Here is a 27,923-nt window from a genome sequence, read left to right on the forward strand (position 1 = left end):
AACTCTCTTCAAAGAGAAAGAAACACTCATAACGGTATGTTATCGTTTAAGGGATTTCATGTGTTTACATCATGATTTTACTTCTTCTGACTTACAATTCCATAGAACTCTAAGAGAGAAAGAATCATCTGCTATTCTTGGAGCAGCTACTGCCCTATAACCTAAAGACAGGTATTGAAAAAGGATATCAATCACGTAGGCCATAAGTTGCTTGTTACATATCCTAAGCATCAATATGCAAGTAAAAAGCAGTGTTATATTATGAAGTCAGTGATGCAACCAATGCCATTTTTTTATTGCTACTTTGTACAAAGGATTCTACTTTAGGGGAAAATAAAATTCCGAGAAAAGCGATCGCTAACAACCCATCTGTAAATATGGAGTTACTTAACACAGCGTTTAGCCTAAATAACATTTTTTTAATGACTTAGTGCCTTCAAACCTGATCCTCAACTGTTATGCCATGTGGAACGTCTGTAATAAACTATAAATGCCAGAAATGCACCTAGTTAAAAAGGTAAATGGAACTTGGTTGTACCTTAACAGCAAATTTAACAGAAGTTGATACCTATATCTATGCGCTTTTTAAAGGCTGACTCCTAATTTAAACAAAACAACAAAAACCAACACCATAACAAACACAAAGCAAAAAAGTGAACAGAAAAGACTAGTACCACTACCAAACCAGAACAGAGCATAAAAGTAGCTTATTCCAGCACAGCTACTCCATTTGAAAAGAGGCTTGTGATACAAGTAATAAAAACATCCACAACCAGCTTTTGCCACTGTAGTTTCTGCAGTAAAATCACTGAATTGATTCCTTCACTAGAAAAACAATATATACATATATATATATATATATATATATATATATAAACACATTTAGAACCATATATTTAAGCCAAGAATTTTACCAAGCACAGGATTAGTCAGCACAAAGAGAGCTACCCAACATCACCAGTTATTTGGTGACCAACAAGCAGAACATGCCTGGCCACCCACTGCTGTTTTAGATCCGATACTCACAGAGTTTCTACATGCATCTGCATCCATGCATGCTAAAAGCAATAACACTGTCTAACATTTTGAGGCAATCTGTTGAAAGACAGGCTGGAAGCCTTCAGCAAACCATCTGCACTAGCAACCATTTACATAACACAACAGCCCTAGCACCTCTTCTCAGACACGCACAACCACAAGTCTCCCATCCCAAAGGAGAGTCACTGCATAACACGTACACACTTCAGATGACAGCTTTGTCTCCTACTGTTTCTCCCTTGCAGTCACTTATGTCTGTGGGAAGATCATACAGTTCCTGGACATCAGGTGGATGGAAGTGCTAACTATCTTATTTCATGTTTGCCAGCAAGGTAGCTCCACATGCATTCTCTGGGACAGCAAAGCTTGCTAGCAAGATTTCTGCCTCCCCATACATTCCCACCTTTTCATTAGGTCAGTGCATCTGTCTCCAGACAACGTCATAAACAGACGCATTAAAAATGCTAGAGAGTTATATTCAAGGTCTGCTTCTACCCAGCCTCCCCAGGTGAGGCTTTCCTTTAGCCCAGAACATTTCAAAAGCAAACCAAGAGCCAGAGGCTTTACAGGATCCTTCGGTTATGAAAGCAACCTTCAGCTAGTGGATCTCTTAGTTTAAGTTGTTTGCAAAAGCTACATCTGAAAAGTTAAACAGATGACCCAGCATTTCCTCCCTGCATTATACAAATGATCTCATGTACAGCAATGCATTTTCCAGACTGTTTTTCCTGAAGCAAACCAGTATTTTTAGCTCTTAAAAGTGTCTCTTCTCAGACAGTTTGCTGCCAGACTGCTTTGATCTTAATGCATATCAAAGAAGTATAAATTACAAATTCTTAAATAAACTGCTTACATTTAACTATGCTCTCTTTAAATTTTAATCAGGGTAGAACACAAAAGAAACGATGTTTCAGCTGCTAGGATCCCAGCTGGGTAGGGTATTCCATGTCTCCTTTATCAGTCCTTTGCCAGCTGTTGAACTCTAAAATATTATTTGATTCTTGATGATACTTATTTCCATGCCTTTTGCTGTCTTTTTGATTAACAGTCTACAGTGACTCCAACAAATAAAGGATATAAGATGCATTAAAGGACACACACTTCAACCGTGTGGAAGTATTAAAACCCAAAGTGAGTTTCAAGACACAAAGAAGCTGACGCAGGATTTGATACACGATGGAATGTAAGTTTCAGTAGAAGCCTTGTTATCCTATAAATCAAGATTTTCAAGTAGAGCTACAATCCAAAAAGCAAAGCAAGGAAAAAAAAAATCAGGATTCTGTTTGCAGATATCATTAGGTCCAACAGATTTCTAAGCTTTAAAGCATCCATGGATTGTGTACATTTTAGGATGTTTCCATAACTGATAGCTGCACTTTCAACTACCTGTTTACCCAATAAGTTGAAGTGTTTCTTGTAGTTAATGCACTCGGAAGACATAAATTCAAGCCAAAGGTTTATATAACAGTATTAATCTGAAAGAATGTGACTAATTATTCTCCTGAGCAATCAAGGTTTATGATCAAATCCCAGAAACCTTTGGAATGCATAAAGAAACAAATGGTTTTAGAGGAATGAGACTTTTCAATTCTTTCATATGAACTATGGGTTTTATTTCCCAGGGCAACAAAAGGAGACTACTTCACTACTCCATTATAGATCAAGGCCATTTAAGGGCAGGCATGTAAAATATATATTTTTTTTCATGTCAAAAAATGTACCTCTGACAGACAGCTATTCCCAGCTCCACCTGTAAGAGGGCAGCTCTAAATCTCACATCACAAAGTTGTTGCAACAGTGAACACCCTATCAGGTCAGTATTCAGGACAGCAGCAGGAGGGGCAAGGGCAATGCAAGGTCCAAACCTGGGTGTGGTGTTACACTTCTAACTAGTGCTCACAGTTACTGTAACAAGGCAAACTCTGACCAAGACAAAATGTGAATGCAGGGAGCTTACACCAGCTTCAAGTCCTTTTTATGGATTTAAAACATTAGACTGTAGACATACGTGACTGCATCTAAATAGAACAGACTTCTGTCCTTCTGGGCACAAGACTGAATCCAGTAGCAGCAGTATAACAATAAACAACAATCTTAAGGTCTGTGCTGTTCTCTACTTGCTTCCTAACACCAGGAGTGGATGCACCTTATTGTAACCATTGTTCACAGCAATTACTTAAGTTTTAACGCTGCATGTATTAGCATTTTAAAAGCATTTGTGTGATGTAGTGATTGATAAAGCATTTCAGAAAAATGATTCAAGTGTTCTCCTTTGCTTCATCTGTAACAGACTACAATTAGTAGCAACAGAAAATTGCTTTAAAAAAGGAACTTCAGTTGGGATGAAATGTAGATCATAAGACAGCAGCATGAAAGATTAGAATAAATGACAGACATAAGACCTAGTTATTTCTCATTTTTGACTCAACTGAAGCAAGAGAATCTCAAAGTATTCTGTTATCACCACTGAACACCCATGTGATGCAAAGTTGTACCACACCACAATTTTCTAAAGAAACCTGCAAAAAAAATGAACAGACTGAGTAGCAGTGGCCTGCCAACATTGCAAAGGTTATCTCATGAGGAAGGATCAATTTTCCAGGATTTAGCTTCCATGGCTATATTTCTAAGTTCTGCAGTCATTCCTGTGTGATGCAAAGATTTAATACAAGAGATAACACTTTGGTTTACTTTCAGCCATGCTAGCAATTCTATTTAAAATTTCTGTGGTAGTAATGAATAACATCTGCCCAGTAGCTCTGATTACTTGCAACACATGTGATGCCTCACCCTGACAAGGAAGTTCTGATCAGAAGCTCCCTTGTTTTTGATACCCCTCAGCATCTTCTTTAAATGCTGCAATTTCTGCCATCTCCCCACAGCTTGAGCCTCCCCTCATTGTGCTGTGATGCTTACAAGAGGTTCCAGGTTTACATGATGCACCAATGAAGAGGAGAGGCACCATGTGTAGGACTACAGTCCTGTAAATACTCAACTGACCTAACAAGAGTATGGTCTCAGGACTCATCTTCGCCTGAATTGGATTTAACTCTTCACGAGAGTTGGAGTGCAATGGTCTACCAAACTGCCTCAGGTTTACAGACTGTGTATGCTGATATAGGGAGACCATGGAAAACACAGAGTACGGGGAGGAATAAGGAACAAGCCACACTAAGTCTAGAAGAAAAACAAACACCAGCAAAAATTGCCAGCCACACATGGAGGCAAAGGGATTTTGCATTAAATTGACTACCTCATTTTACTGGTATAAAACATTTGCACTACGCAATAGAGAAAAATAATAAAGAAAAATCCTCAGATACTTTTACAGAAAAGAATCTGCAACCAAATTTCATCCAGCTATTGAAAAACAAAATTACAGGTGGTTATTATTCTGGACTTACTGTCCTAAGTAGGCAGAAAGTATGTATGCTACGTTCAGGTCTCAATTTGGACAGGGTTACATCACTAACGTACAGTTGAGGTGACAACAGAGTGGAGATGCCAACTGCTCTCAACACATAAACAGCTTTTTAGTCACCTACATGTTATCTGAATCTTCTTAGCAGGCAGCATTTAAGCTCTGCACAGATCCTTATAGGCAAATGCTTTGTTTCTCCCTCATGCTACGGGACCTCCCCACAGAACTCAGTGAAAACCTCTTTAGACTATTGCAGAGAAAAGGCCAGTTGCAGAAGATACAAGGCATTTACAAGCTTGCTTGGGCATTCCATTTTCTCGGCCTTTTTGGCACCTTGAAAATGAACATATTCAAAAAGATTGCAACAGCCTACAAGAAACGTAGAAGCTTATTCAACACCATCCTGAAATTGTGCTGTTGAACTGCCATAAAGCATTAGTGACTGTAAGCCAGTAAAACAAAGAAAGAGGATGTTGTAATTTTCTCTCTTGCTGACAAGTTTCACCTAAAAAATACCTAATAATGGCTTTCCATTTAAGATTGACACGTGTTTCTGAATTTTCATGTGCAGATGCAAAGCTGCTGAACAGCCTGAAGAAAATAGGAAATTTGGGAAGAAAACAAACAAACAAACTTTCATTGCTTACCATGCTAATATTCTAAATCTTCCCCAGTTATCATTATCAGGAAGTCAACCCCTAGGAAGCCAAAGACATTTGCACAGTTACAAGGAGGTGCTATTCCACTAGGTAATATTCAGAGATAAGGAACAAGAGTGATATAGGATCAATACGTGTCCTACCAGTCACCTTTTCTGCAGTTAGTACAACCCTTTGGAACACACAGAGTTATTTTATGAGGACTGTTCCACACATATAATCCTATACGACAGGTCATGCTTTGTCACTGCTGTCCCGCATGACAGAAGTCCTCACCTTAAACAAGTAAAAAGCCTATCTTAAACAATTATAGTTACTTGGAGTACCTTACCCAAAGAGGCCATGCCATATGCTTAACTTCAACATTTGGCCTATCTACAGTGTAACAGGGGCACTCATTGACTTTGAGGGGCAAGGAAAGGGAGATAGGAGTACAAAGATTTAGAATCTGACGGTTTATGGGATCAGATAACCCCTGTTAGCACAGCTCTCTGTAAGAGATGATGTATTCCTTGCAGTATATCCTTGTAACACTATTGTGTATCATGAATGCTTGTACACAGTAGGACAACAGATAGCTATGCTCACAATGCAAAGATGCCAGGCAGCTTTTCACCTGAAAGGGTACTCAAAGGTGACCAAATGTTACCAGATAGTTCTGCTGGGAGATGGATATTGGCAAAACTCCTGCTATTAAAGCTTTATAGCATTAGCATTGCCCAGACTTCAATTTGAAATGACAGCACTACAGTTCTATTACTCTGCTAATCTTCTGAATCACCCTCCACCCAAATGGCTTCAGTTCTATCTCCTCACTCTTACGTGGGTATAATCACTGATAGTCTCATCCTTCAGTGTTTCACATGATCAATCTCCTGAAATATAGAAATACTGCAGATCCATTGGCTTTCAGAAAAAGTAGTACAATAGTACTAGAGATATACAGAATGGAAGAATCACTGTTTTATCATATGTCTCAAAGACAATGTAAAATCTTTTATTAAAAATGTAAAACTATAAAAAAAAGATCCAAATTCCTTTCACATATACTGAAACTACATTTTCACTTTCCAGTTTTTGTTGGTGGTAGATTTCTTTGTCCCCCAGCAAATATAACTTAGGAAGTAAGTATCTGCTATAAATATGGAAAGATAAGAATTCCTTACTGTTATTGAACCAGAAGCAGCTTATCAACTGGCATATATATCAGATTCAAGTCACTGCACAAATAAGCAGAACAATTAACAATTCTAAATAGTATCCTCTTACTAAATGCATTTTTGGTACATATGAATTACCAAGTCAAAACAAATAATTTTAGAAAAAACACCGCACATACAGATTGACTTGACAACATACAGATATAATTCCTTCCTGTAGCTCTGCCTTTCTTGCTTCAAGAACAAGCATAATCTATCATTGCTGAAATTGTGCCCAGAGGCTCAGAAAGCTTTTTATATGCTACTTTTATGATATCCTTTTCACTCCTTGGCAACAAGTCATTAAGCTCCACAATTGCTTTGCTCTTCTCCTGGAAGTTCTTACCAGACATTATGGGTTAACACCACAATAGGAGGTCCTTTCACAAGTTATTTTCGTATCAAAAGTTCTAAGTTATACGCAATCACATGTAGTTACTAAGACTCCACAGTGCAACATGCATGAAGACATGACTACCTCAAACTATTTTTTTCATTTAAGCAGCCTAGCTACAAACAAAGCTTTGATTTTACTGTGTAACAGGCAAGCATTTCTCATCTGGAACCTGCTATTTAAATAGGAATACTCACCCTGCTGCAACTGCAGGAGGGATGACCAGTATGAGTTTTAGTTCTGCTTCATGGAGAGCTTCAGAAAGGTGAACAAGCAAGTGAATCAGCTCCCTGAAATATAAACATAGTGTTAGGGGGACAGACAGAAAACTGGTGCTACTGATTGACAAGAGCAAGTTAACAGGTAACAGCAGAAATAATTGAAAAGATGCAGCTGGCAAGAGATCCAAACATGTTTTCTAGTGAATGACCATAGCAGAAGATTAAAGGCAGACTAAAAAGAGTTTACTCTCTTACAGGATTAGGAACACTGAACTGCTGGAGATAGTTTTATTGTATCCTGTGACCTCCTTACAGCTAACACATTTTGTTGTAACCTAACGATGCATTGTTAGCACATAAAATCAGTGCATCTTACCAGAGCAGGTTACCCCTTGAAGTCATATTCAGTAAAAAGGATTAATCAATAAAAACACTGTTCTGGAACAAGCAACTGTTGAATAGAATCGAGTTGCTACTGTACTACCACACATGAGATCTGAGAATCTGTAAAGATGCTTTCACAGCAAGACATGCAGTCTTCAAGGCATGTCTCTAGAAAGAGGCCTCAAATATCTGTGATTTTTGTTGTTGTTGTTGTTTGTTTTTGTTTTGTTTCTCAATATATTACTGTTTAACTACAAAATGACTTGAAAATGTCATATCTGGAAGAATCATCTCCCATATGCGTAATTTTAAGATTTCTCACAAAAGCTATTTTCACATCCTTATTTCAATAGAATAATAAATTCCAAAAGTCTCTTCACAAAAACTGTTTCTAGCCTTCTCAACTTGAAGAGTATGTTAACAGCAGACTGCAGAAATGAGAAAGTTTAATCGTTATTATTTTCACCTTAAGAGAAGTCCAATGTGACCTTCAATTCACACCATAAACATGGCCCTTCTGTGTGTTTTTTATCATTTACATCTTCAGAACAATATCAACTTCCCTATTTATCCATCAGCAGAGTAGATCCACAAAGGCAGGCAGCTATCAGCAGGAAATACTAGATCTGTTCAGAGATATGCTTAAATGCTTAAACTTGAGTAGAAAGCAACTCCACAGCCCACTTCAGCAGGCTGGAAGAGCTGGAGCAGGAAAGTCAGGATATACACAAGCAAACAAGTTGCTTGCTGCACTTATCAACCCAGATTAGACCTGAACATTCAAAAACAATTCTGGTACTGCAACATCCCTTCAAGGCAGTATCATCCTACGAGTATTCTTCTAAAATCATTGATTTTCTGCAAAATTATCCATCATGGTAATTAACGATGTTTGACTTACACAATGTGGACTCTATTCAAATAAAGTAACCACCTATTTTTATTTTTGCTGAAACAGTTCAATGCCCACTGAAAACTTCAGAGGAATGCTACAAAAAACTCTCAAATCCTTGGCAAAACCGAACAACACAAAAAAAGCAATTTTTATTACTTTCCCAATACCATCAACATTTTGTGCTTACAGTCTGCAAGTTGGCTATGCTGAACACCTCTTGCCAATGAACCAGGACAGTCACCTGTATTTCTCATCCAGGGGGGACACAAAATTACAGGTATCAGCTCTTAGCCCATCTGCAGCACATACTCCTAGCATTCTTATGCTGGGAAAGCAACAGCTTCCCCTCCCATTCCTTACCATACTGCATTTCACATTAAGAGTGTCACTATTCAGACAAATCAATTATGGCAAAGAATCCTTTTCCACGGAAAGCATTCAAAATTACAACAATAACACATTTATCGACTCCAACATACACATCACAGCTCCCACATGACACAGTCCTATCGAAAACTATAATCAGTATTAGAACTAGCTAAGCCTTCTTTAATACTGTTTCTGTCTCATGGCTAAGTGACCTTTTAGCTAATTATGGCCGAAGTAGTACAAATATACTCTTTATAAGATGTCAAAGATGCTACTTTTAAGATGAATTTGATCAAAGAATCAATTCCTCTAGCACTGAGATTATTCTGCACTCTTCACCAGCAGGATCTCTTCTCTACCTGGGTCCTTGTTAGCTGTAGGAACTCTGAGATCTCTGCACTGTAAAAAGTATCTTCTGACTTTAAATTGTTTAGAGGGTAAAGGGAGAGAAAGAGGGGCAAAATAGGACAAAAATATAACATAGGCGCAACATCAAGGTAACACTTTTTTTTTTTGATTTAGAAGCAAGGCTGACACCACAACTCCTGCTGCAGTTTCACATATCTGCCCCAGCTCCTAACACTTTGGTGTACTGATGCAGCATAAGAAAGGCAGCTGGAATTATTTTGAACCAGATGCAGAAGAAAAAAAAGTCAAGTCAATGTTAAATCCAAGGTTCCTCCCTTCCTCTGCAAAGTTAGATGCTCGTGGTTCAGCAAGTCAGCAGAGGTTAAAAAAACATATATATATATACACACACATGCACACACTCACACACACTCACAAAAGCAGTGATGCACTCACAAAAAGAGTGCACAGAAGTAGTCACACTTTTGAACTGGAAAGGCATGCAGCATAAGCAAGCCTGGCATACAGCAACTCTGCAGTTGTAAACGAAGGGCAGAGATTTGAGGCCTGATACAGGGCCAGAGGCATGTTTGGGATTTCTCTTTATTTTTGAGCAAGCAGACAGGACTAACTAAAAGCAAATTCCTTCAAAACAGCTTCCACCTCCCATCTTTCCTCCAACAAATCCAAGCAATATTGTTTTAGACAAAGAAAGTTAACTTCAACTAGGAGTAGGTCAGAAAGAAAAGGTATAGTAGGACAGATTCTTAAACAAGAGACCTAGATTAACATCTACCCATTAACCTGTCAAGCCAGGTCTCTTGGCTCCAAGACCTTTATTAGCATATCACACTGGATTAACGGTCAGACCTCATTTAGGCTCACTTCTATCTATCAGACGAGATAATTATGTAAATCAAATGTGCACTCTTCCCTCCTGCCTGAAACAGCAATAGCAGAATGCTCAGTTATCATGTGCTATAAATTAAAACTTTTCTGGCTCCCAGTAGTGTTTTCCAATGTTCTAACACAACATTTTCCCATATTACCACCAGTAATTTTGAAGGAACTACTGACATTTTAAACATTATAACAAAGTGCAGGGAATTAGGAATAGTATCAGTCTTCCTGAAAAGGCTACATTAAATATTTACCAGAGACTTCAGCATTGTCAAGTTTTACTTTAGAGTAGTTACTAAGACATTGGCAGCTTTAAGACCATCTTAAGCTCATTAAGGTCCACCTCAATCCTACACTGTCAGGCACTTCTATTAGCACTATCATGTGGAAGGTCAGTTTTTAAACATTCATGATCTTGAAGTATCTTGTCCCCTATGAAGTATGAACACCTCCAAATTTTCCTCACCCAAAGTTTGAGAGAAAGGGTTTTTTTGGAACTCACTTTTTCCTAACACTGCTACTCTATTGTATTTGGGACATCCTCTAACAATTTACTTTGATGCATAAAAACAAGCTGTCATTGTATTTGAAAAGCCTCACAGAAGATGCTTAAGACTGTTAGATCCTCCCCTTCAGTTACCTGACCCTTCAGAACCCTGCAACTTTCCAACTTCTGCCACTTTCTTGTGCAAGTCAGTGCTCCCTGAAATTTATGCCTTGTCAAGAAAATTGGACAGAATAAAGCTGTCTGCTTCAAGAAGAAATTGCCCTTTTGCGCCATTTCATTGCCTAGTTAATACCAGGAAACTGGAGTGAATTATGACAAATCTTTGATTAATAGATTAATTTTTTCAGGGACTAACATGAAGAATAGAACTGCCAGAAGAGCTTTTTGCTCCTATATTCCTACCAGCATTCATAAGATGTCTGAAGGTCATCTTCTGCAAGATTTGCAGCACGTGGCATCAAAAATCATATTTTTCAGACTGATTCTGTGTGATGGCAGTGCCATCTGTCAGCTGATGCCAGACAGAGCAGAATGATGTGTACACTGTGTACACTATGAGATTTTGATGGGCACATTCATGCCTTTTTTTTTTTTTTAAATAACATGACCCAGGTTGGGGGGAATAAAAGAAGCAAAAAAAAAAAAATCCACATAATAAATCCATACGTGAGATTAGCAAAGGAGACATTGTCCTGTCTGCTTGTTAACTAAATACACTGAGAAAGCAGAAGCTCTCCTGCTATCTCAGTATTTTTGCCATGTGTAATTTTCTAACCTTAATCACCACAGCATGAATAACTGACTTTTTTTTTCAATAAAATAATAAAGTCGATAAAATAATAAAATCAATAAAGTTTTAGATAAAAAAAATACAATTGCATAATTAGGAAGCAGGCTTAAACAGTAAAAGGCAGTAAAATATATTAGAATTAAGGTAATGTTTGCAGTGGATACCTTAGTTGATTTTGATTTTTGTTCAGAAAGTAATTTCCTATGTGTTAGAATAAAAGATGTAAAGCTGAGTACTTTTTCACTGTGCAGTGATTGTCAGCAAGACAGAAAGGAGCAAAGAGCATTTCCTTGCAGTTAGATGGAGTCTTTTATCTCACAAATTTTACTTTACTTATTTGGGTATCAGTAATTAGGAGTTTCTATTCTCAGAAACCACAGGAAAGAAGGAGGTACGTACAGAGGGCTCTCCAACGTACCTCTACATTTACTGCAACCTGATCTGGTCACTGTTAGGCCCCTACAACTTAGGTCCACACGCACAATTCTGCGCAATCCAGGTTATTCAGATGGAATAGGTGGTATTTCAGCATTTAAATCTGAGAATCTAATGCCATTTTAGACATCCAAAGGTATACAAAATACACATACACGATTGCTGTTCAAGCCTCCAGGCATCCAGGGCCCTCACATCCTACATGAGCAGCCAGAGACCAGGCTGCTTTGGTAATATAGCATAAAGCCAGGCAGCTATATCCAGGCACATAATTATCTTATAGAAAATTTACACTCAGTTTAAAAAAAAAATTAAATGATTATATAAGAGAAAAATAGCATGAAGGACTAATATAATTTAAGGCTTCACTTTTCTGAGCATTACAGAGCAAGAACAAACAGCAATCCTAGCCCCAAATAAGAATGATTACAACATTAAGTTTTTGTTCTTGAAAACAAAAAATGAATTAAGTTGGTTCTGCTTAACAAGATGTTAACGTAAGATACATAGTGAATCTAAGACTACATAATTTCATGTCTTGGTAGATGCCAGCAATATAACTTCCTAGCAACATTTCACTTCTGGAATACTAGCTAGGATAAACAAGAAACTGAAAGCTCTTTTTAGGCAACTACTCATTCCTTGCAAGAGAAATTTCCATTTTTTTCCAATGATGCAATGAGAAACAAAAAATCAGGATTTTTTTTCTAGAAAGATGCAAAGTGCTGAAAGGGAAGTAGATCAGTTTGCCACTTCTTAAAAATTCGCAGTGATTACAGGTTCTCAAAGAGGCTGGTGAGAGACCTTATGGACTACAAGAACTTTGCAGAGAACACGCACTGTTACCTAGTTATGCAGAGACACTTACAAAACTTCATAGTCACAAGGCCTTCAGGAAGTTCATTTTTCTAGATTCCTTTGCAGCCTCATCTGCCTCAAGAGATACTGGTACACTCATGTTTAATAGCAAAAACCTCTGCCAAAAAGTATCACGGCACATCGTCTTTAGAGAGCGGATGCTGATGTTACAGCTGAAACACTGCCAAAGAAGAAGTTCTTCCTAACTGTAGATCAAGAACAAAAGTTCCATAAGCAAATCTCACTCTCTAGACACTGTCTGATAAAGAAACCTGTGCTGTAAGTATCCCTGCACCACTAAGGCAGCCCAAAAAATGGCATAATGGGTCTTTTCATAATGGTACTAAAACCAGAAACCATTTCCATGGCTTTCTCCTCAATGTGGATACATAAAAGGACGCACTAGAATAATTGAGTGTCATTTTATGATTTATGCATTTAATAGCTAGAACATCCACTTACTCCGGGTTTTTAAAAATGAAAAGCATAATGCTCTTAAATTACTTTTTAAAAACATAGATCCCAACACCAATCCAAAAGGAGAATTTCAGAGTTCCAGTTTCCTCTGTCATTTCATAAGGTAAGCTGATAGCTGCAGCTTAACCCCAAATAGTTTTATGCACCTGTGTTGAATCTCCATAACTTGTTGTTGACTGCTTATGCAAGCTTAAGACTATTCTGTGTATTTTAGGGGAAAAAGCACCATGTGATTTTTTATTATTATTATTTTTAAACTAACACACATTCACAGTAAGTGGTAGGAATAAATTGTATTAGTTAGGCAGGTCTCCTTGTACTTTCACACAGCTCTGGAAGCAATTTGAAGGCAGACACTATCGGTGCCTAGAAGCATCATTATGATCTTTTATTCCTTTACCTAAGAATAGGTTAAGCTGTTTTCAGGTGTTTGACCTTGAAGGATCTGAATGAGGAAATCCTACACAATGTACCTACCAGTTAATACCCATGCTCCATATGGAACATATACAATTCCTGTTCTATCAAGGCTTTGCATCTCCAAAGGATAAAGGGTCATCTCTGTGTTGACACCTACCTGCCAATTGTCCCTAAATCTTCTAATGTTAAGAACATGCTTTACTAGTGGTGGCTGTTGCTTTGAAGATACAATCAGACAAGGATCATGTATGAATCACGTTACAATACTGCCACTCTGTGGACTAAAGAGGTCATGGGCTGCTCTAATTTACTGTCAGGACCAAGTGAAGCAAAGGGGCAGTCGATGCCTTACCTATTTTATCAGGACTAGTTCTGCTCTGCTATTCAAAGGGAAATTAAGAGATCTCAGAGTAAAAGCACTCAATATGCAATTAAAAAATAAAAATAAAAAATCAGGCTTGACAAGATGCTAAGTTCACTTAATTCTGCCCTTAACATCTGTTCAAAGCACCTGTTCACTCCAAAAATCACTGACAGGGAATTTCCCTGTGACACGGGATACCAAGCAATCCAGTTCTAGAGTGAGTAAGCAGCAGAGCAACCGACTGTTTTTGTAAAAACAAGAGTCCCTTCACTTACAAGTATCATGAGACAAAATTTTAATGAAGTGCTTCTCCTACTTTCACAAAATAACTGCTATTTCACACATTAGGGTAGCTTCACTTCAGCATGCTGCCTAGACTATTCTTTTTCAGAATATTTTTCTTTGAGTAGGCAAAGCATTTTGCATCTTAAGCACCCCAACCATTTCTAAGGCGGTGGCAATAAAATGAAAGAAAACACAGGTGGGTTTACACTTGTTAAATCAAAAATGGTGTTGAAGAATAAAATATGCAGTTCATAACTTTTGTTTCTACTCAGGTTTTTCTGCCAAACTTCTGCTTTCAGACTTTTGGTTAGGATAATCCTGAAATCTTGCTCACAGGTGGCCACATATAATCAAGCATTATGGGCTCAGAGCAATGGAGACAGTTACCAGTCTGCTTCATGAGAATCACCCTCTTCTTCTCTAAGGTATGGGAAATACTTCACATTCCTGTTTAACAATAACTGAAAAACACTGAATATGTAAGTGATGCTTCTAAACTTTGCCCAGATAGCATTCTGGTACCAAAGACTGCAGTAACTGCACTCATCTACGACAGTCAGTTCTTACCATGCAAGATGGGACAAGCAAACAAAAAACATTTTAACCATGCAAGAATTAAACTCAATCTGGAACTAATAAATATGTATGTTTGATACTTGTTCACCATTTGCAGTACACGATTCTGTTGTTTGTATGCTTACATTGGTTTTCAGGGAGCCTTAAAATTACAGCAATATATTCTAACTTACATTCATCTAAGTTAATTTACAAGAAAAGCATCAGTTTTACTGAATAACACTAGATAAACTGACCACTACACCCAACGTTTGGCTTGCAGTTACTATTTGCTTAAATCACTTTATTGACCGGCTTATTAGGAGATTGCAATAGGTGATCTCTGTACTGAGCTCTGGATCCATCAGCAACAACCTGGCAAATTACCCAGTTGTGAGCACAAGCATCTAGTTTAAGGTTTATTCATTCCAGTGTAAATGACAGAGCCCTTGGCAGGGCTACGAAGATTCAGCAGTTTCATATTCCTATAAAATCAATACTTAGGAACAAAGGAACAGTAGGAGCCCCTTAATAGCACACTCCATTCCAGAAATAACTATTACATACCATCAGCCAATATTCTTAACTATAAGCTATCCTATACCTATTACATACTACCAGCCATTATCCTAAACAGAATATCCTGGAGAAACCTTTTTGAAATGTTAAGTCTTCCACAGAATGCAGACTTCGTTGTGGCACTTTCTTTTAGGCCATTTCTTCCTCCCAGACCTTTTAAGCACCAGAGAGCTATTAGGAATACTGTGTTTTAAGGAATGGATGTCTGAATTTCCCAAGGCAAAATTTTCAGATTGCTGTATTGAATGATTCATTTCATCCCACATTCTGCCTTTTCCTCCTGAAGCAGCAGTTTGGAGCTTGCCTTACCTTTACTCTGTCCAAGATGTTAAGACAGCCAAAAGGCTTTTGCTCAAGGAAAATAGATTACAACATGTCAGGAAACAACTTAATATAGATAAGCCCTTTAGTTACAGCACATACCATAAATTCAGTTTCTGTGAAACTTCACAGCAGAATTACTAAAAGATAGATCAGCTACTCCAAAGTTTAAAGAAAATAATGTTGTGCTTGCAAAAACTGAAAGTAAGTTTCTCCCTAGGTTTTCTTCAGGTTGGGGATTTTGATTCTACTTTCAGCACACCAAGAAGATCTCCATATAAAGTTTTGGAAGATTTCCTAATTAACTCAAAGCTGGTGCTCTTGAAAGTAACCACACTTCCAAGAACTACCCAGTAACCCATATCAATCAGTGATATAATAAAGGCCAGTGCCAGCATCTAAGTGCTGAGGTACCCTCTTCACTCTTGTACAATAGTAATATCTTGCAAAACTGAAATATAAAAAGCTAACATGGTCTGCTAGGTCCACTGTGAAGATTAATATGTTACCTCTGAGCTCTTGTAGAGTAGAGTTAACTCTTCTCCTTAATTCTACGTCAAGTGGAACAATCTCAGTTGTCCTAGTGTAAAGCGTATTTATTTACAGAATATGACAAATTCAAATCAACATGGACAAATTAAACTTTAAACAGATGTTTTACAATAGGTGATTTTTGGGAATTGCATCCTAGAGACTTGTACTTACTTTTGCTTTTGATTTCCCAGCTGACTCCAAACTTCAACTACAAAACCATCAAAGTTTTCATTCTAAAAAAAAAAAAAAAAAAGGAATTGACAACAATACACAGTTCATCACTATGCTTACACTTTCATCAGAGATAATACAATAGGAGAATCTTATCAAGTAGAGATAGAGTGCTGACAGTATTAAACTAGTGGATGCTACTTAGTGTCTTTGCTAACTATTGTGCATTGTGCAAATTAATTAAAGCAAGAAGCCTTGGGCCCCTTACCAAGGTTAGTCTTGATAAGAGTGCGAGCCTATCTTAACTGGCAGAAACTGGTCCTGTGGATAGACAAGAGCCAAGAAGCAACTGAGTCTGCGCAGAGACAGGAGGTCAACTAGCGGTGACAAGGAAGAGTCACCAACCTTCATCCCCACGACCCCTGGCAACCACCACCAGGAGACACTGCACAAGCACGGATGGGAAGAGCTTATGGAAATGACTTCATGACCTAATTTTATTATGAAGGAGGAACAGGTTATGCATATGTATAGGCACATTTTGAAACGTCATGCATATATAACTCTTTACTGCATAAAACCATGGCAAGTTGATGCGTCACATGTGCACAACTTTGGTAGGACTACCCCACGTGCTGCCCAGAGCTGAATAAACATACCTACTTTACAATCTTACTGATTGTGGAGTCCATTTTCCATAAGTCACTTGCTAAGCAAATCATTTGAAACCCTTTACGTGTATATTGGGGAAAAAAAGTCATGAGTTATTGAATATAAAGATATAAATATTAACCTGGCATATGCATAATTCCAAATTAATTTAGAATAATAAATATGTTCATAATTCCAGAATTTAACTTGTGAAACTTTGTTTAGCATGATCAAGGATACTGTTGGACTTGAGTACCCCTTCCTTAAGAGGCCAACTGCTACAGAAGACCTAGAATTGACATAGCAGTCACAAATTTTAAGGAAGTATTCAGTTCACCTCTACATCCATCTTCCGCTAGAGCATGTTAAAATTTCTTTACAACCTGTAACAAATGTGAAGATTCTTTTTCTGATAGCAATTAAGTAGGCTCTCATCAAACAACCACTAAATTGAATGTATTTAGGGAGCAGCCTGTCTAGTCCTGCGCAGGCATAGCTCTAAAGCATTAGGCTGAAGGACTGCCCAGAAAAAAACCTTAGCAAACAGCATGCAGTTCTTAAAGAAAACCCTCTTTTCTTTCCTTGAAGTGGTAAGAGGCTGGGGAGGCTGTTTTATCAGATTTCAACAAAACTGTACAGTAACAGACACCCAGCAAGTTATTCTTGCTATTCAGAATGACTCATTAGGTTTAGCACACTGAGTCTGAGCCTACTCCTGTAACACAAACAGCAAGCACTCATTGCACCCATGACCCTTTTTCAGCCTCTCAGTAAAATGCAATAACCAATTCAGTCCATGAATAACAAATTTATTAATTTCTACTAATAAAATCAATCTGCTCACTAGATGACCTCCATGAGATGCTTATCAGGTATCCATTGCTGCCTCAATCTTGCTCAGCACATCAGCTGTCGAACAGATTTCATCAATTATGACTTATAGCAGGCAAAAGTATGCAACTGCCAATGACAGTTTAACAAGTTTATGGTGATCAGACCTCTTTAGTCTCACTTTAGACTTCTAGTCAACAGTTCTTAAGTATTGCTGTACTTCATACGTACAGGAGTTGGACACATACTAGAATATACTACTAAGAATCCTGCTGTTACTTTTTCAAATAGAATTTTACACAATACAAAATTACTAGAAATAAGAAAATACACTTTAAAGAAGGAATCGGAAATTATACTGTTTTATAAGCATTGGTTAAAGGTCTTTTTACCTTGGCTAGCAGAACCATGTTCTTGGAAAGTTCCTCTATCTCATCTTCACTGCCAAAAACACTCTCAAAGTCTTGGAAAGTCCAGCCATCAAACAAAATTCTAGGCACTATCAAGAAAAGAAGTCCATCAGTAGTGAAAAACTAAAGATGTATTACATATACTGAAATATTTCTGCAGAAACGGAGAAGTGTAATTTTATAGCAGATACCAACAGAAGCCAGCAATCAACATACTTCATAGCTAAGATCATTGCACTTTATCAGCACTGAAATTGATAGTGCAGAACAATCTTCTTTGTTTTATGGTTAGTTAAGCGTTAGTGAATAATTGATGAAAGTTTTAAGAAAAGGTCTATTCAATTGACAACTGAACTATCACTTAGGGCCCCAAGTAGAATCTTTAAAGAACATCATTGAGGAACAGCAACCCTTCCGTAAATTGTGCCTCTCTTCTACCACAAGAACAGTTTGCATCAAATTCTAATTTGCTCTCATGTACATAGCCCTATATTATTTCACTCTTGCTGCTCTCAATAACCTATGACAATTTTTTATTTTGGAAAAAATGAGCATTTGAGTGTCCTCTCTCCTCCCCCCCAACACATTTAAAGCACTAAAAATGTAGTCAGGCAAGAGTCAAGAAAATTGCTGTTGGAACAGTTGACAGGCGTGCTGACATGCACCCTGGAAATGCCAACGACTCATACAAAACTATGTCTAAGCCCTTTCTAACTAGCAAGGACCTAAGAGTATTTCTGAAAAGTCTAGAGAGGCTTCAAAGGCGTTATCATCTGGCAGCTGAAGTAATTTAGAATATCTGACAGAGCATTCAATTTTTCTAATCTGTTCCAAGTTTCATACTACCTTCTGAAGCAAGAAGAATTTCACCGGCTTCAGCACCCTACAATATTCTTGCTATAGACAAATGTAAAGAGTTCAGCATCCCATTATCACTGTAGCAGTGTAATACATTTCCCTTGAGGTTTCAGCTTCGAGAGAAGAAAAGGGTGCAGGAAAGTCTGATTGCCTCAAATTTGGATTTTTTTCTCTCCTTTTCTTTAAAGCTGGAGCAATAAGCTGGAGGACTATTCCCCAGGTAAGCATATCACGTTATGTGTAGAGTACCTCTCCAGAAAGGGCCCAGTGGCCATGGGTTTATCTAGAGACAAGAACCTACAGCAAAATATTAGGGCACCAACAGGATTAACACTTTGATTAGTTAACTATTCATAGCTAACTGCTTTTATTTTACTTTTCAGACGTCTTCTGTCTTATGGCTATGCTCAGGTGAACTCTCTTTTGTATATACCTGGAACAAAGCTTCCCCTTGGTCTGCTAGGAGTCAAAGAAGATGAAAAGTAAACACAAAAACCAGGCTCACCTATTTTGATGTTTTTGGAGTTTTTTCTGACATCTTTCATCCAGCCTGTCAAACGGTATCAAGTAAGAGAACAGCTTTTAAAATACGGATATGTTGACAATGACCACATATTTTGAAGCACTCTTCACATAATGTAGCACAGTTTCACCGTATCTGTCTTCCTGCCACAGGCTATTACTTCATAAGCAATGCAGGGGAAACAGACTTTGATATACAGAAAGTAAAGCTATTCACCTCCACCATAGCACAACTAGTATTTACTACAATCTTACAGGAGTCTCTCCCCAAACCATCCTTCTTGCTGCTTGCAATTCTGCAGCATCACGGAAAATAACTCACTGCCTAGTGCAAACAACACTTCCATGGGCACCAATCACCACTTGGGAGGAATGCATTTTGTTTGGTTAGGTTTTGTTTGTTTTTTAAATTAAGATGCTACTTTCAAGACTCATGATCACTTGCTCTTGGCAGTGTTTGCACTAGAATGAATTTGTTAGTAGGCACTAACATAATAAGAACTTTAGCTATTTAAGAGATTCCACAGACATTATCTTTCAATCAAGTTCAAAAATAAACTACTTAGTTATTATTTAAGAGCATACTAACTAAAACATGGAACCTGCTGTAAAGGGAAGTTATATTCAGAGTAAATTTATCTTTCACTCACAAAACAAACTCACCCAAAGTTTTTTGTCTGTAGTGGGGAGGGGGCAGACGAACAAGTAAATAACCACACAGTGCAAACACCAAGGACTATTTCTGTCTCTGCAGATTCTTTGTTTCTTCCGTTTTCGAAAGGGGCTTTGTAGTTAGTCTGCTGGAAGAACTAATCTTTCTTATTGTTTGGACTGAAACTATGAGCATTGGTGGAAGCAGGTGAGCACAGAAAAGAGCTCATTCTCAAATAAACTTTCCACAAATTTAATGGATTAAAATACTTCACCATGAGGCAGAGTGAGAATAATCCACATACATATATTACTGAACTACACATCGGTCCACAACAAGAACAGCAATCGTATTTGTAATGCATATTCAAAGAAAATAAAAGAAAACCTTTATCAGCATCGTGGAGCCCAGTGAACTGGAACCTCTCCTTCCCTTTTCTTCTCACTTGTAACCAGACTGGTGAGATTAGTGTAAACTTGTTTCCAAATATTTTGGAAATATCATAGCCATGGCTGTTCCACTTGCAAAAGAAAGAAGAAGAAAAGTGAGAGGCTCACAAGCCAGATATACAATCCACTTTTTGACCAATAAGAACTCTAACACAAACATAATCATTTGCTAGATCCCCATTCGTTAGTTTGAGGAACCCTTATAATACGTGTTTTGTTTAAATAACAAAGATCTTTAAAAACTGACAGCTATATGTCAATCTTCAGTTTTTACAAATTCACCTGAACTAGAGAAATTTGTATGTAGATTCCAACAGACATTTGAATTTACAGGCTCTGCATTTATGTCCAACAGAAATTGAGAAAGGTAAAGGTATACGGGGTACCTATTTCTCTTTTGAGCAGTGCAAGAATGAATCAAGTAAGAAGCATTCTCTAAACAAAAGGAAGCATCATTTTTTATTCAAGAGAGAATGCTTTGAATAATAGCAACTGGAGAGCAAAAGAGATCAGTTTGACAGCAGTATAAAATTTTTACTGTTTATTTAGAAAGTTCAAGTTGGTAACTGCATAGTACAGGGACACTTAATATTGTTGATCTAATATTACTCTACTGCAACTTCACCTGGCTTGATCATAAAGAACACATGAATACTTCTGTTTTATCAGAGACAAAACCAGAATGACCTAGATACCCTTCAAGAGGTGGGTGGGAAAACACAGGTTGGAGACCACCTGAATCCCAAGCCAGCACTTGAATAATCCTCTGACTACATGACTGTAGACCGGAAGCTCCTACTACTATAAACATAGCTTTATAGCAGGGATGCAAGACTGCATATTAGTACTGTCTACTGCATATTTATTCAAAGCACCAATTTTGTTTTATTAACTTACAGGAGTAACATATCCCAGAACATCTCCTGAGAAGTGTCTTTCTTTCATCTTCTTGGAACAGTAACTTCTGTGTTCCAGTATGATATCCTTTGCCTTTGGATCCACAACTACCAGACCCCGCTCCTGCACTGTTTTATCAGAGTGCAGCACCTGAGGCAAGAAGACAGTTTTTAGAACCGTGTGCACTAGCTACTTTCAAGAGCAGCAGACTTCAAAAAGAAAAAAAAAACAAAATGACATTAAACTGCACACTTTTAAAATAATTTGGAACATTTTGATTTAAAAGCAAAACTGGAAAGAGCTTGGAAATGATTTGCCATTGTCAGTAAACTTACCTTGTTTGCAAGGCTAAAAAAAAAAATAAATCAAGAATTGATAAGATTAAACATCATTCACCACAGCTGATGACTAGTACATCCACAGCATAAAAAGCAATTCTGCAAGCAGTTTAAACATGCAATACAATACTTTCAATGTCAGAGTGAGGGTCTAGTACAATTCCTGGCAGTTAGACACGTTTTGACATTAGCACTTTCTAAATCCTGGTCTAGGACAACAAAACATGAAAATGATGCAAAAGCAGAGAAAAAACTCCTCTTAAATACTAATAATGGCCAATCCTGCAAATCAATAAAAAGTTTGTTTCAACCCAGAAAAGTTGAAATGGACAGTTTCAGGTAGTTTCATCTGTGAGAACAAGCTTCATTGGAAACACATGGTTGCTTTTAATACAATACGGAAAGAATGAGAATCACTTTACCATCTCTCAAAGTCTGATTAGTTCACTGCACATGTTAAATAAGATGAGCATTCAGTTGTTTATCTTACCTTTTCTTCCATTTTTTTTGTAGCACCTTTCTTTGCATCTGTTTTTGACAAGGTACCTTCAGCTAGCCAGCAAATCACAGCAAAAGATAGTGAAGTACAGAGAAGCCTCATGGTGTTTCTCCCAGTGTCAAGTTCCTCCTGCCCTGAAAATATAAGGGTTCAAGTCTCTGCAAACAGAAAAGAGTAATAATAGTTAAGAGAATAAATTCAGTCTCCTTTTCTAACAAGAGTCAAGTGTTTGTGTTATCTTCTGCCCTCTAGAATCTGGCTTACTAATGCAGTTGTTTTAATACTACCTTGGCTCTTGTGGCAAAACAGAATATTTTAAGAGATTCTTACATGTATCACAGGAAAAGCCAGTAGGATGCTTGCAGCTTTCCTTTTAAAAAACCCATAAAGAAATACAAGGCTTCACAGCTGAAGCTGCAATAAATGTCTGCTGCCCAGAACAATTACAGCACAGCCTTGCCTACTCCATAGCATGTGAGATACAATTTGTTTCTGCCCTACCCAACCGACAACGCACAAGCTAAATAAGAAAAAACTGCAGTTGTCTGCTTATAGCTAAGCACCTTTACTACAGTGAGAACTTTCCTACACATATTTGGACAAGACTGGTTTAGCACTGAGATTCTGAAAAGCAGAGAATTCTGCAGTGGTCAAGGAGGTGATGGTCAAAAAATGGATAACAGGAAGTTCCACACCAACAGGCGGAATAATGTCTCGGTGAGGGTGATGGAGCACTGGAAGAGGGGGAGGCAAAAGCTAAATTATTGTGCTACTTAAGTTTCATTATTAATTATAGCTAGTGCGTTATGCTTCTGCTTTGTCTTCAAGGTCACTAGTAATTCTCTTGTTTTCTGCTTCCTAGAAGATTAGTCAAAGGAGTTTGCTCTTGATAGCATCTACTCCGTTCCATCTAGCTTGGCAGGATCTATAAACTACTGCAGAGAGGAACAATTGAGAGCCTGAATAGTCAATACAAGTCTTAACAGTTTGGACAGGATATCAATTCTTCCAGAAGCTGGTATATATTGATTTAGAGATGTTTGATTTCACTTTCAGAAACAATTAGCAACAGTATCACTTTCCTAAAGAGAAGTTAGTGTTTAACAGGTAAAACACAACAGTTTAAAAATCCATCACTGAACTCTGATTAGACATCAAAATATGCTCATTTCCTCGACAAGATCATATCCATCCACCAGTTACTACAAGCCAACATCCACTCCTGAGTCTATACAAAGAGCTGAGCCTGTAGCGATGGTTTCCGCCAGCAAAAGTCCAACATTGACCCTTGGTAGGAACCTTATCTTAATAGGATGTTCTTTAATAAAATTGGTTTAGTGAAAATTAAGCAGACATCATCACTCTACTACCAGAACATGAGTAAGTTAATCTTGAGATGTTTTTTATGGAAACTATAAGCATGAACTTTGCAAGCTTTATGCAACTAGACGTTCAAGTTTTCTTCAGCAAGCCTTCCTTCAACGTTTTTTTATTTTCTTCATACTAACTAAACCAAGCAGAACACCAAGAGCTTGGCATTCTTGCTTTTTATCTGTTCTATTACAACCAACACGCAAAATCAAAGATTGACTCTGCTTAGGTCCTTGTAAAACCGACACTAAAGAAAAATTCAAAATTTAAGATGATTTGTTTTAATAAATTGGTCTGAGGGCAGAGTTTCTCTAACCCAGGTGGCAACTCCTGCTTAATCACAGCCTTCACGTGAAGTAACACTTTTAGGCAGGTGTTTCAAATGCAACTTTATTTTAAATAGAAAAAGCTGATATAGACTGAGGCTGCCCAAAAGATGCAGCCAAAAAAAAATCTAAATAATCTTGGAGGCTGGCACAGAAACCATGTGGAAATCTGTTCATATATTATTTTTAAAAGAGAAACAAGGTTCTAAGTGCTGCTGTGGTAGTCTGAGGTAACGCACTTTGCTTAGTAAAGCAAACCCATGATGCAAATTGTTGATGTTTTTAATTTAAACTAGAAAAAGGTAGATTCAGAGATGAAATGAGTGAAAGTAAACCTGCTTCTAAGTTGTGCAAACAGCATTCCCTTTCCTCTTGGAAGCTTCTCTTCTTTAAGAGCAAGAATTGCCTCCCGTGTCTCTGGAGGTAGCCAAGCTTTCTCTTTTACCTCAGCGCCCTCCCGCCAACCCGCCGAACCCGCGGGGTTCCTCAGAGCAAGCCCCAGCCGCGGCCTTACCCCGGGGCCAGCCCCGTTGGGGCCACTGGGCCACGCTTAGGACCACCCTCATGGCCACTGGGCCACCCTCGGTGCCCGTGCCGCCACCTCCCGGCTGCGGGGCAGGCTAAGAGCCGCCATCCCATCGCCCGCCTTCTTCCTTTCCTTCCTTCCCTGTCTCCCTCCCCTGTGGAGCCGCTGCCACCACCTACCGCCCGCCGCCGCCTCGGAAATGGAGGCGGGCGGCACCGCCTCCCGGCTGAGGGGAGGCGCTGAGGGGATGGTTAGGAGCCGGGCGCCATGATGACGGCGGGGTGATGAGCGGCTGAGGTGGCGGTCTGATGTCCCTGCTGTCTCAAGCCAGGCTCTCCCTGCCTCCTTCTAGCTCATAATAAATAAGTAGGGAGTTTAGGCTACACTACACACACTGTCCTGGGGAGTAAAAATAGCATAGACCAAACCTGAGGGGGTCTTTGCATGTAGAGGGGGTCATCAAGCAATATTGCTAACTCCTGGTGTGTGGAAAGTGTGTCAAGCCTCAGGTGGGCATTAACAGGCTTTAAAATAAAAGCTTGTGTTTTAAATTGAGATTTTATCATCTGTTTTGATCTACCATTTATGCTTTAACATGTAGCATGAACTTGCTGTTAGTAATTTTACTGCAGTGGAAATTTTGATGTAACCCTGTTATTTCGTGGGCTGTTTATAGGGAATAAATACCATATGGGAAGACTTGATAAAAATGGTTGTGTTAACAGCATCGTGATGTAGTGGAAAACTTAGCGTGTTTGGCACTGTGCTTCCCAGCAGAAGCCTGTCTGAGACCTACTTTCTGCGTTAGTTAAGAGCTTGGTGTCACTTCCCAGAAGCAGAACTGCAAGTTTTCCTGATCTATCCATCTCTTTCTTTCCTTCTTATATAATTAAGATCACCATGAACATTCTTCATCATTGAATAGAAAAGTAGAAGCATTTTTCCTCTGGACAAAAGTATTGTCCGTGAACCAGATGCATGGTCCTTCTGGCAAGAGCTGAGTCCATGTACGTTTCCTCTGTACCCTAAATTCTTAAATTCTCACAAGGACTTCAGAAATAAAACTGATGCTTATTAGCAGGTTTGGACCCACACCCTTGCAGACTAAAAAGCAAGAAAAAGGAATGCCTCATCCTATTTTTTTAGTCACCAAAACATCTCTCAAACCTTCAGCTTCCAACGAAGAAGTGGTGCCTTTTTAATCTTATAGGACTGCATAATAGGCATGTGTAAAAGTGTACATTTTTAAATACAAACTCGCCCAAATTTAAAGGGTGCGTAACTGCAGTACTTGAAGTCGCAATCTATTGGGTACTGTATTTTCTATTGTTTTGTAAATGTTGTTCATCTTTCACAAACTTTAAACATTTCCAGGATACACTGCTCAATAGCAGGAAAGACAGAGATAAGGCAGGAGGGGATGAAAAATTAGGTTTGTTTCCAGCTTCTCTATAATGAAATCTGTCATTTCCTGTGTTGCGTTCCTACTATACCGTCCTGCTGACACTCTTTCTCATAGCCTAGTGAGGCAGATCCAAAGATTTGCTGCAGGTAGTTGACATGGTACATGCTGCCTGTAATAGAATCACAGATCATTACTCTTAGATGTAACGATGCACCCGAAGTTTTAACACATCTACCAGGTATTGGAGAGTCCTTCCAGAGACTCACATTTTACCAAGGGGAAAAAAAAAAAAGTGGGTGGTGGTGGTGGTAGAGGGGGGTATCTTTCTTTTACTTCTGTGTTTTCAGTCTGTACACTACTATTCCTTTGAAAAATAGTGCCTGAGTAAGATAGGACACCTGGGGGAGAGTAGAAGTGTGCTCCTTTCCTGGAGAGTAACTGTGCATACTCAGGAAAAAAAGGCTTGGAAATAAAAATGGTTTCTCAGCAAGAAATGAAGTCTATAGCCTCATTTGGAAGCCTGTAGCTAAAGAGAAAGACAGCTGAGAGAAATAGGTACAAGGAACAGAACAAGGCCTCAGAGATGAAAGGAAAAAGAAAACACTCCTATGAGCTAGAAGGAATTATATGTAGTTTATTGCAACTCACAAAGCTACCTAGCTGCCTGGCACTACCCTGCCACCATGCAGGTGACAAAGGGGAACTTGTCCATAGACCCTTTGCTCACCCTCATTTTATCTTGTCTATTCTCTTTGAGTTTATTTTAAGCTTAAATATTCTATTTTATGTTTTTGCAAAACTGTTTGGGTCATTGAGATGCTTACTGTAAAGAAAAGATCTAGATAGATCCATATCTAATTTCTAGAAATGTACGGCTTCGTGATATCAATATTATCCTAACTTTGTGTTTCTTAATCTTGAAAGCAGCACATCTGATACTCTGGAGTGGCAGAAGACATTGCTGATAAACCTATGCTCTCCATTAATAGATAATGAATGTTAGATATCAGGTAGAGAAACATGATTGAGTATTCGTACAGAAGGAGAAACCAATTCTATTTTCTCCTTAGATCTTTTTGCTTCCATTATGGTTAGAATGACCATGGGGAGGAGAAGAAAACTGATGGGGTGAGGGACAAATCTGACAGAAGTAACAAATGAAAAGGAACAATTTCCTTTTTCTGTCTAGAAATTCATTAAGGTGGTAGGAAAAGCTGGCAACCCAGCTATATACCACAGTGCATGACTTCATATCCTAAGCACAAAGCTGTCCAAATTATTCTAGTGTGATTTTGGCAGATAGTCAGGTAGGGGTGAAGAGTAGCTGTAGGTAGCAGAAGAGCTGTGGCAGCACCAAGCACAGTATGGGCTGTAAATTATTCTGAGTGTTGGATGATTTCTGGTGTTAAAATTCCTCATAATGATGTGTAATCATACTCAAAAATGAATCATATTTTGGCTTCAGAAACTAAAGAGGAAGCCACACTGTGCACAGCAGTTAAAGCTCCAGAGCAGGAGATGAACTCGTCTGTAAGCCACCACTCAGGTCTAAATGTCAGGCAGAAAAAGAAATGCAGAAAAAGCTGTAGTTCCCACAAGCAGATAGATACTCACCAGCTGAAACCAGTCAGCTTAATGGTATTAATTTTGTGAAGGTCAGACTGATTTTTCAAGTCTTTGTACCAAAGGATATTGAAATTCTGAAAAAGATTAAAGCAGTTTATGGATGACTTGGGGAGGATATAGACATTGTGGATTTGTTGGCAAACAAATGTGCTGTAAAATATCTTGCATAATAGGAAAGCATTTCTTGATATTATTTCCACTTTAATGCTGATTTTTTGGAAATTGGCAATCTCTAAATATCACGTCATCTTGAGATATATGGAACTGATGAAGTCTGGGTTCTCACAAACTGGTGTTTTGTAGATGTTGAGCTCAAACTGAAACATTTTCCAGATATATCAACTAGGTCATTTGTAAGGGGTATCTAGTGTGAACTCTGTGCTCTCTAATAACGCATTGGGCTCGCATTACATTTCTTTCAGTCAGAATGCATCTAG

General features: G+C 38.3%; 1 protein-coding gene across 3 annotated transcripts in view; it reads right to left on the bottom strand.

The window, feature by feature from the left end:
• CHID1 (chitinase domain containing 1) overlaps positions 1–27,923 on the bottom strand; it is a 103,586-nt gene that overhangs the window by 73,609 nt on the left and 2,054 nt on the right. The window contains exons 1-8 of one of the 3 annotated variants that reach the window (XM_005027357.6): positions 24,635–24,786; positions 22,224–22,390; positions 21,396–21,545; positions 20,437–20,569; positions 19,381–19,425; positions 18,000–18,106; positions 16,126–16,187; positions 6,909–7,001 (exon numbers count right to left, since the gene is read on the bottom strand). In XM_005027357.6, the coding sequence (XP_005027414.1) occupies positions 6,909–7,001; positions 16,126–16,187; positions 18,000–18,106; positions 19,381–19,425; positions 20,437–20,569; positions 21,396–21,545; positions 22,224–22,334 (701 nt within the window). In that variant the 5' untranslated portion in view covers positions 22,335–22,390; positions 24,635–24,786. Of the gene's footprint in view, positions 1–6,908; positions 7,002–16,125; positions 16,188–17,999; positions 18,107–19,380; positions 19,426–20,436; positions 20,570–21,395; positions 21,546–22,223; positions 22,391–24,443; positions 24,593–24,634; positions 24,787–27,923 lie in introns of those variants that run through there. The other 2 variants (XM_027459697.3, XM_072038957.1) reach the window with 2 other exon arrangements.

The sequence above is a fragment of the Anas platyrhynchos genome, chromosome 5, assembly GCF_047663525.1.
Source record: "Anas platyrhynchos isolate ZD024472 breed Pekin duck chromosome 5, IASCAAS_PekinDuck_T2T, whole genome shotgun sequence".
NCBI classification, from domain to species: domain Eukaryota; kingdom Metazoa; phylum Chordata; class Aves; order Anseriformes; family Anatidae; genus Anas; species Anas platyrhynchos.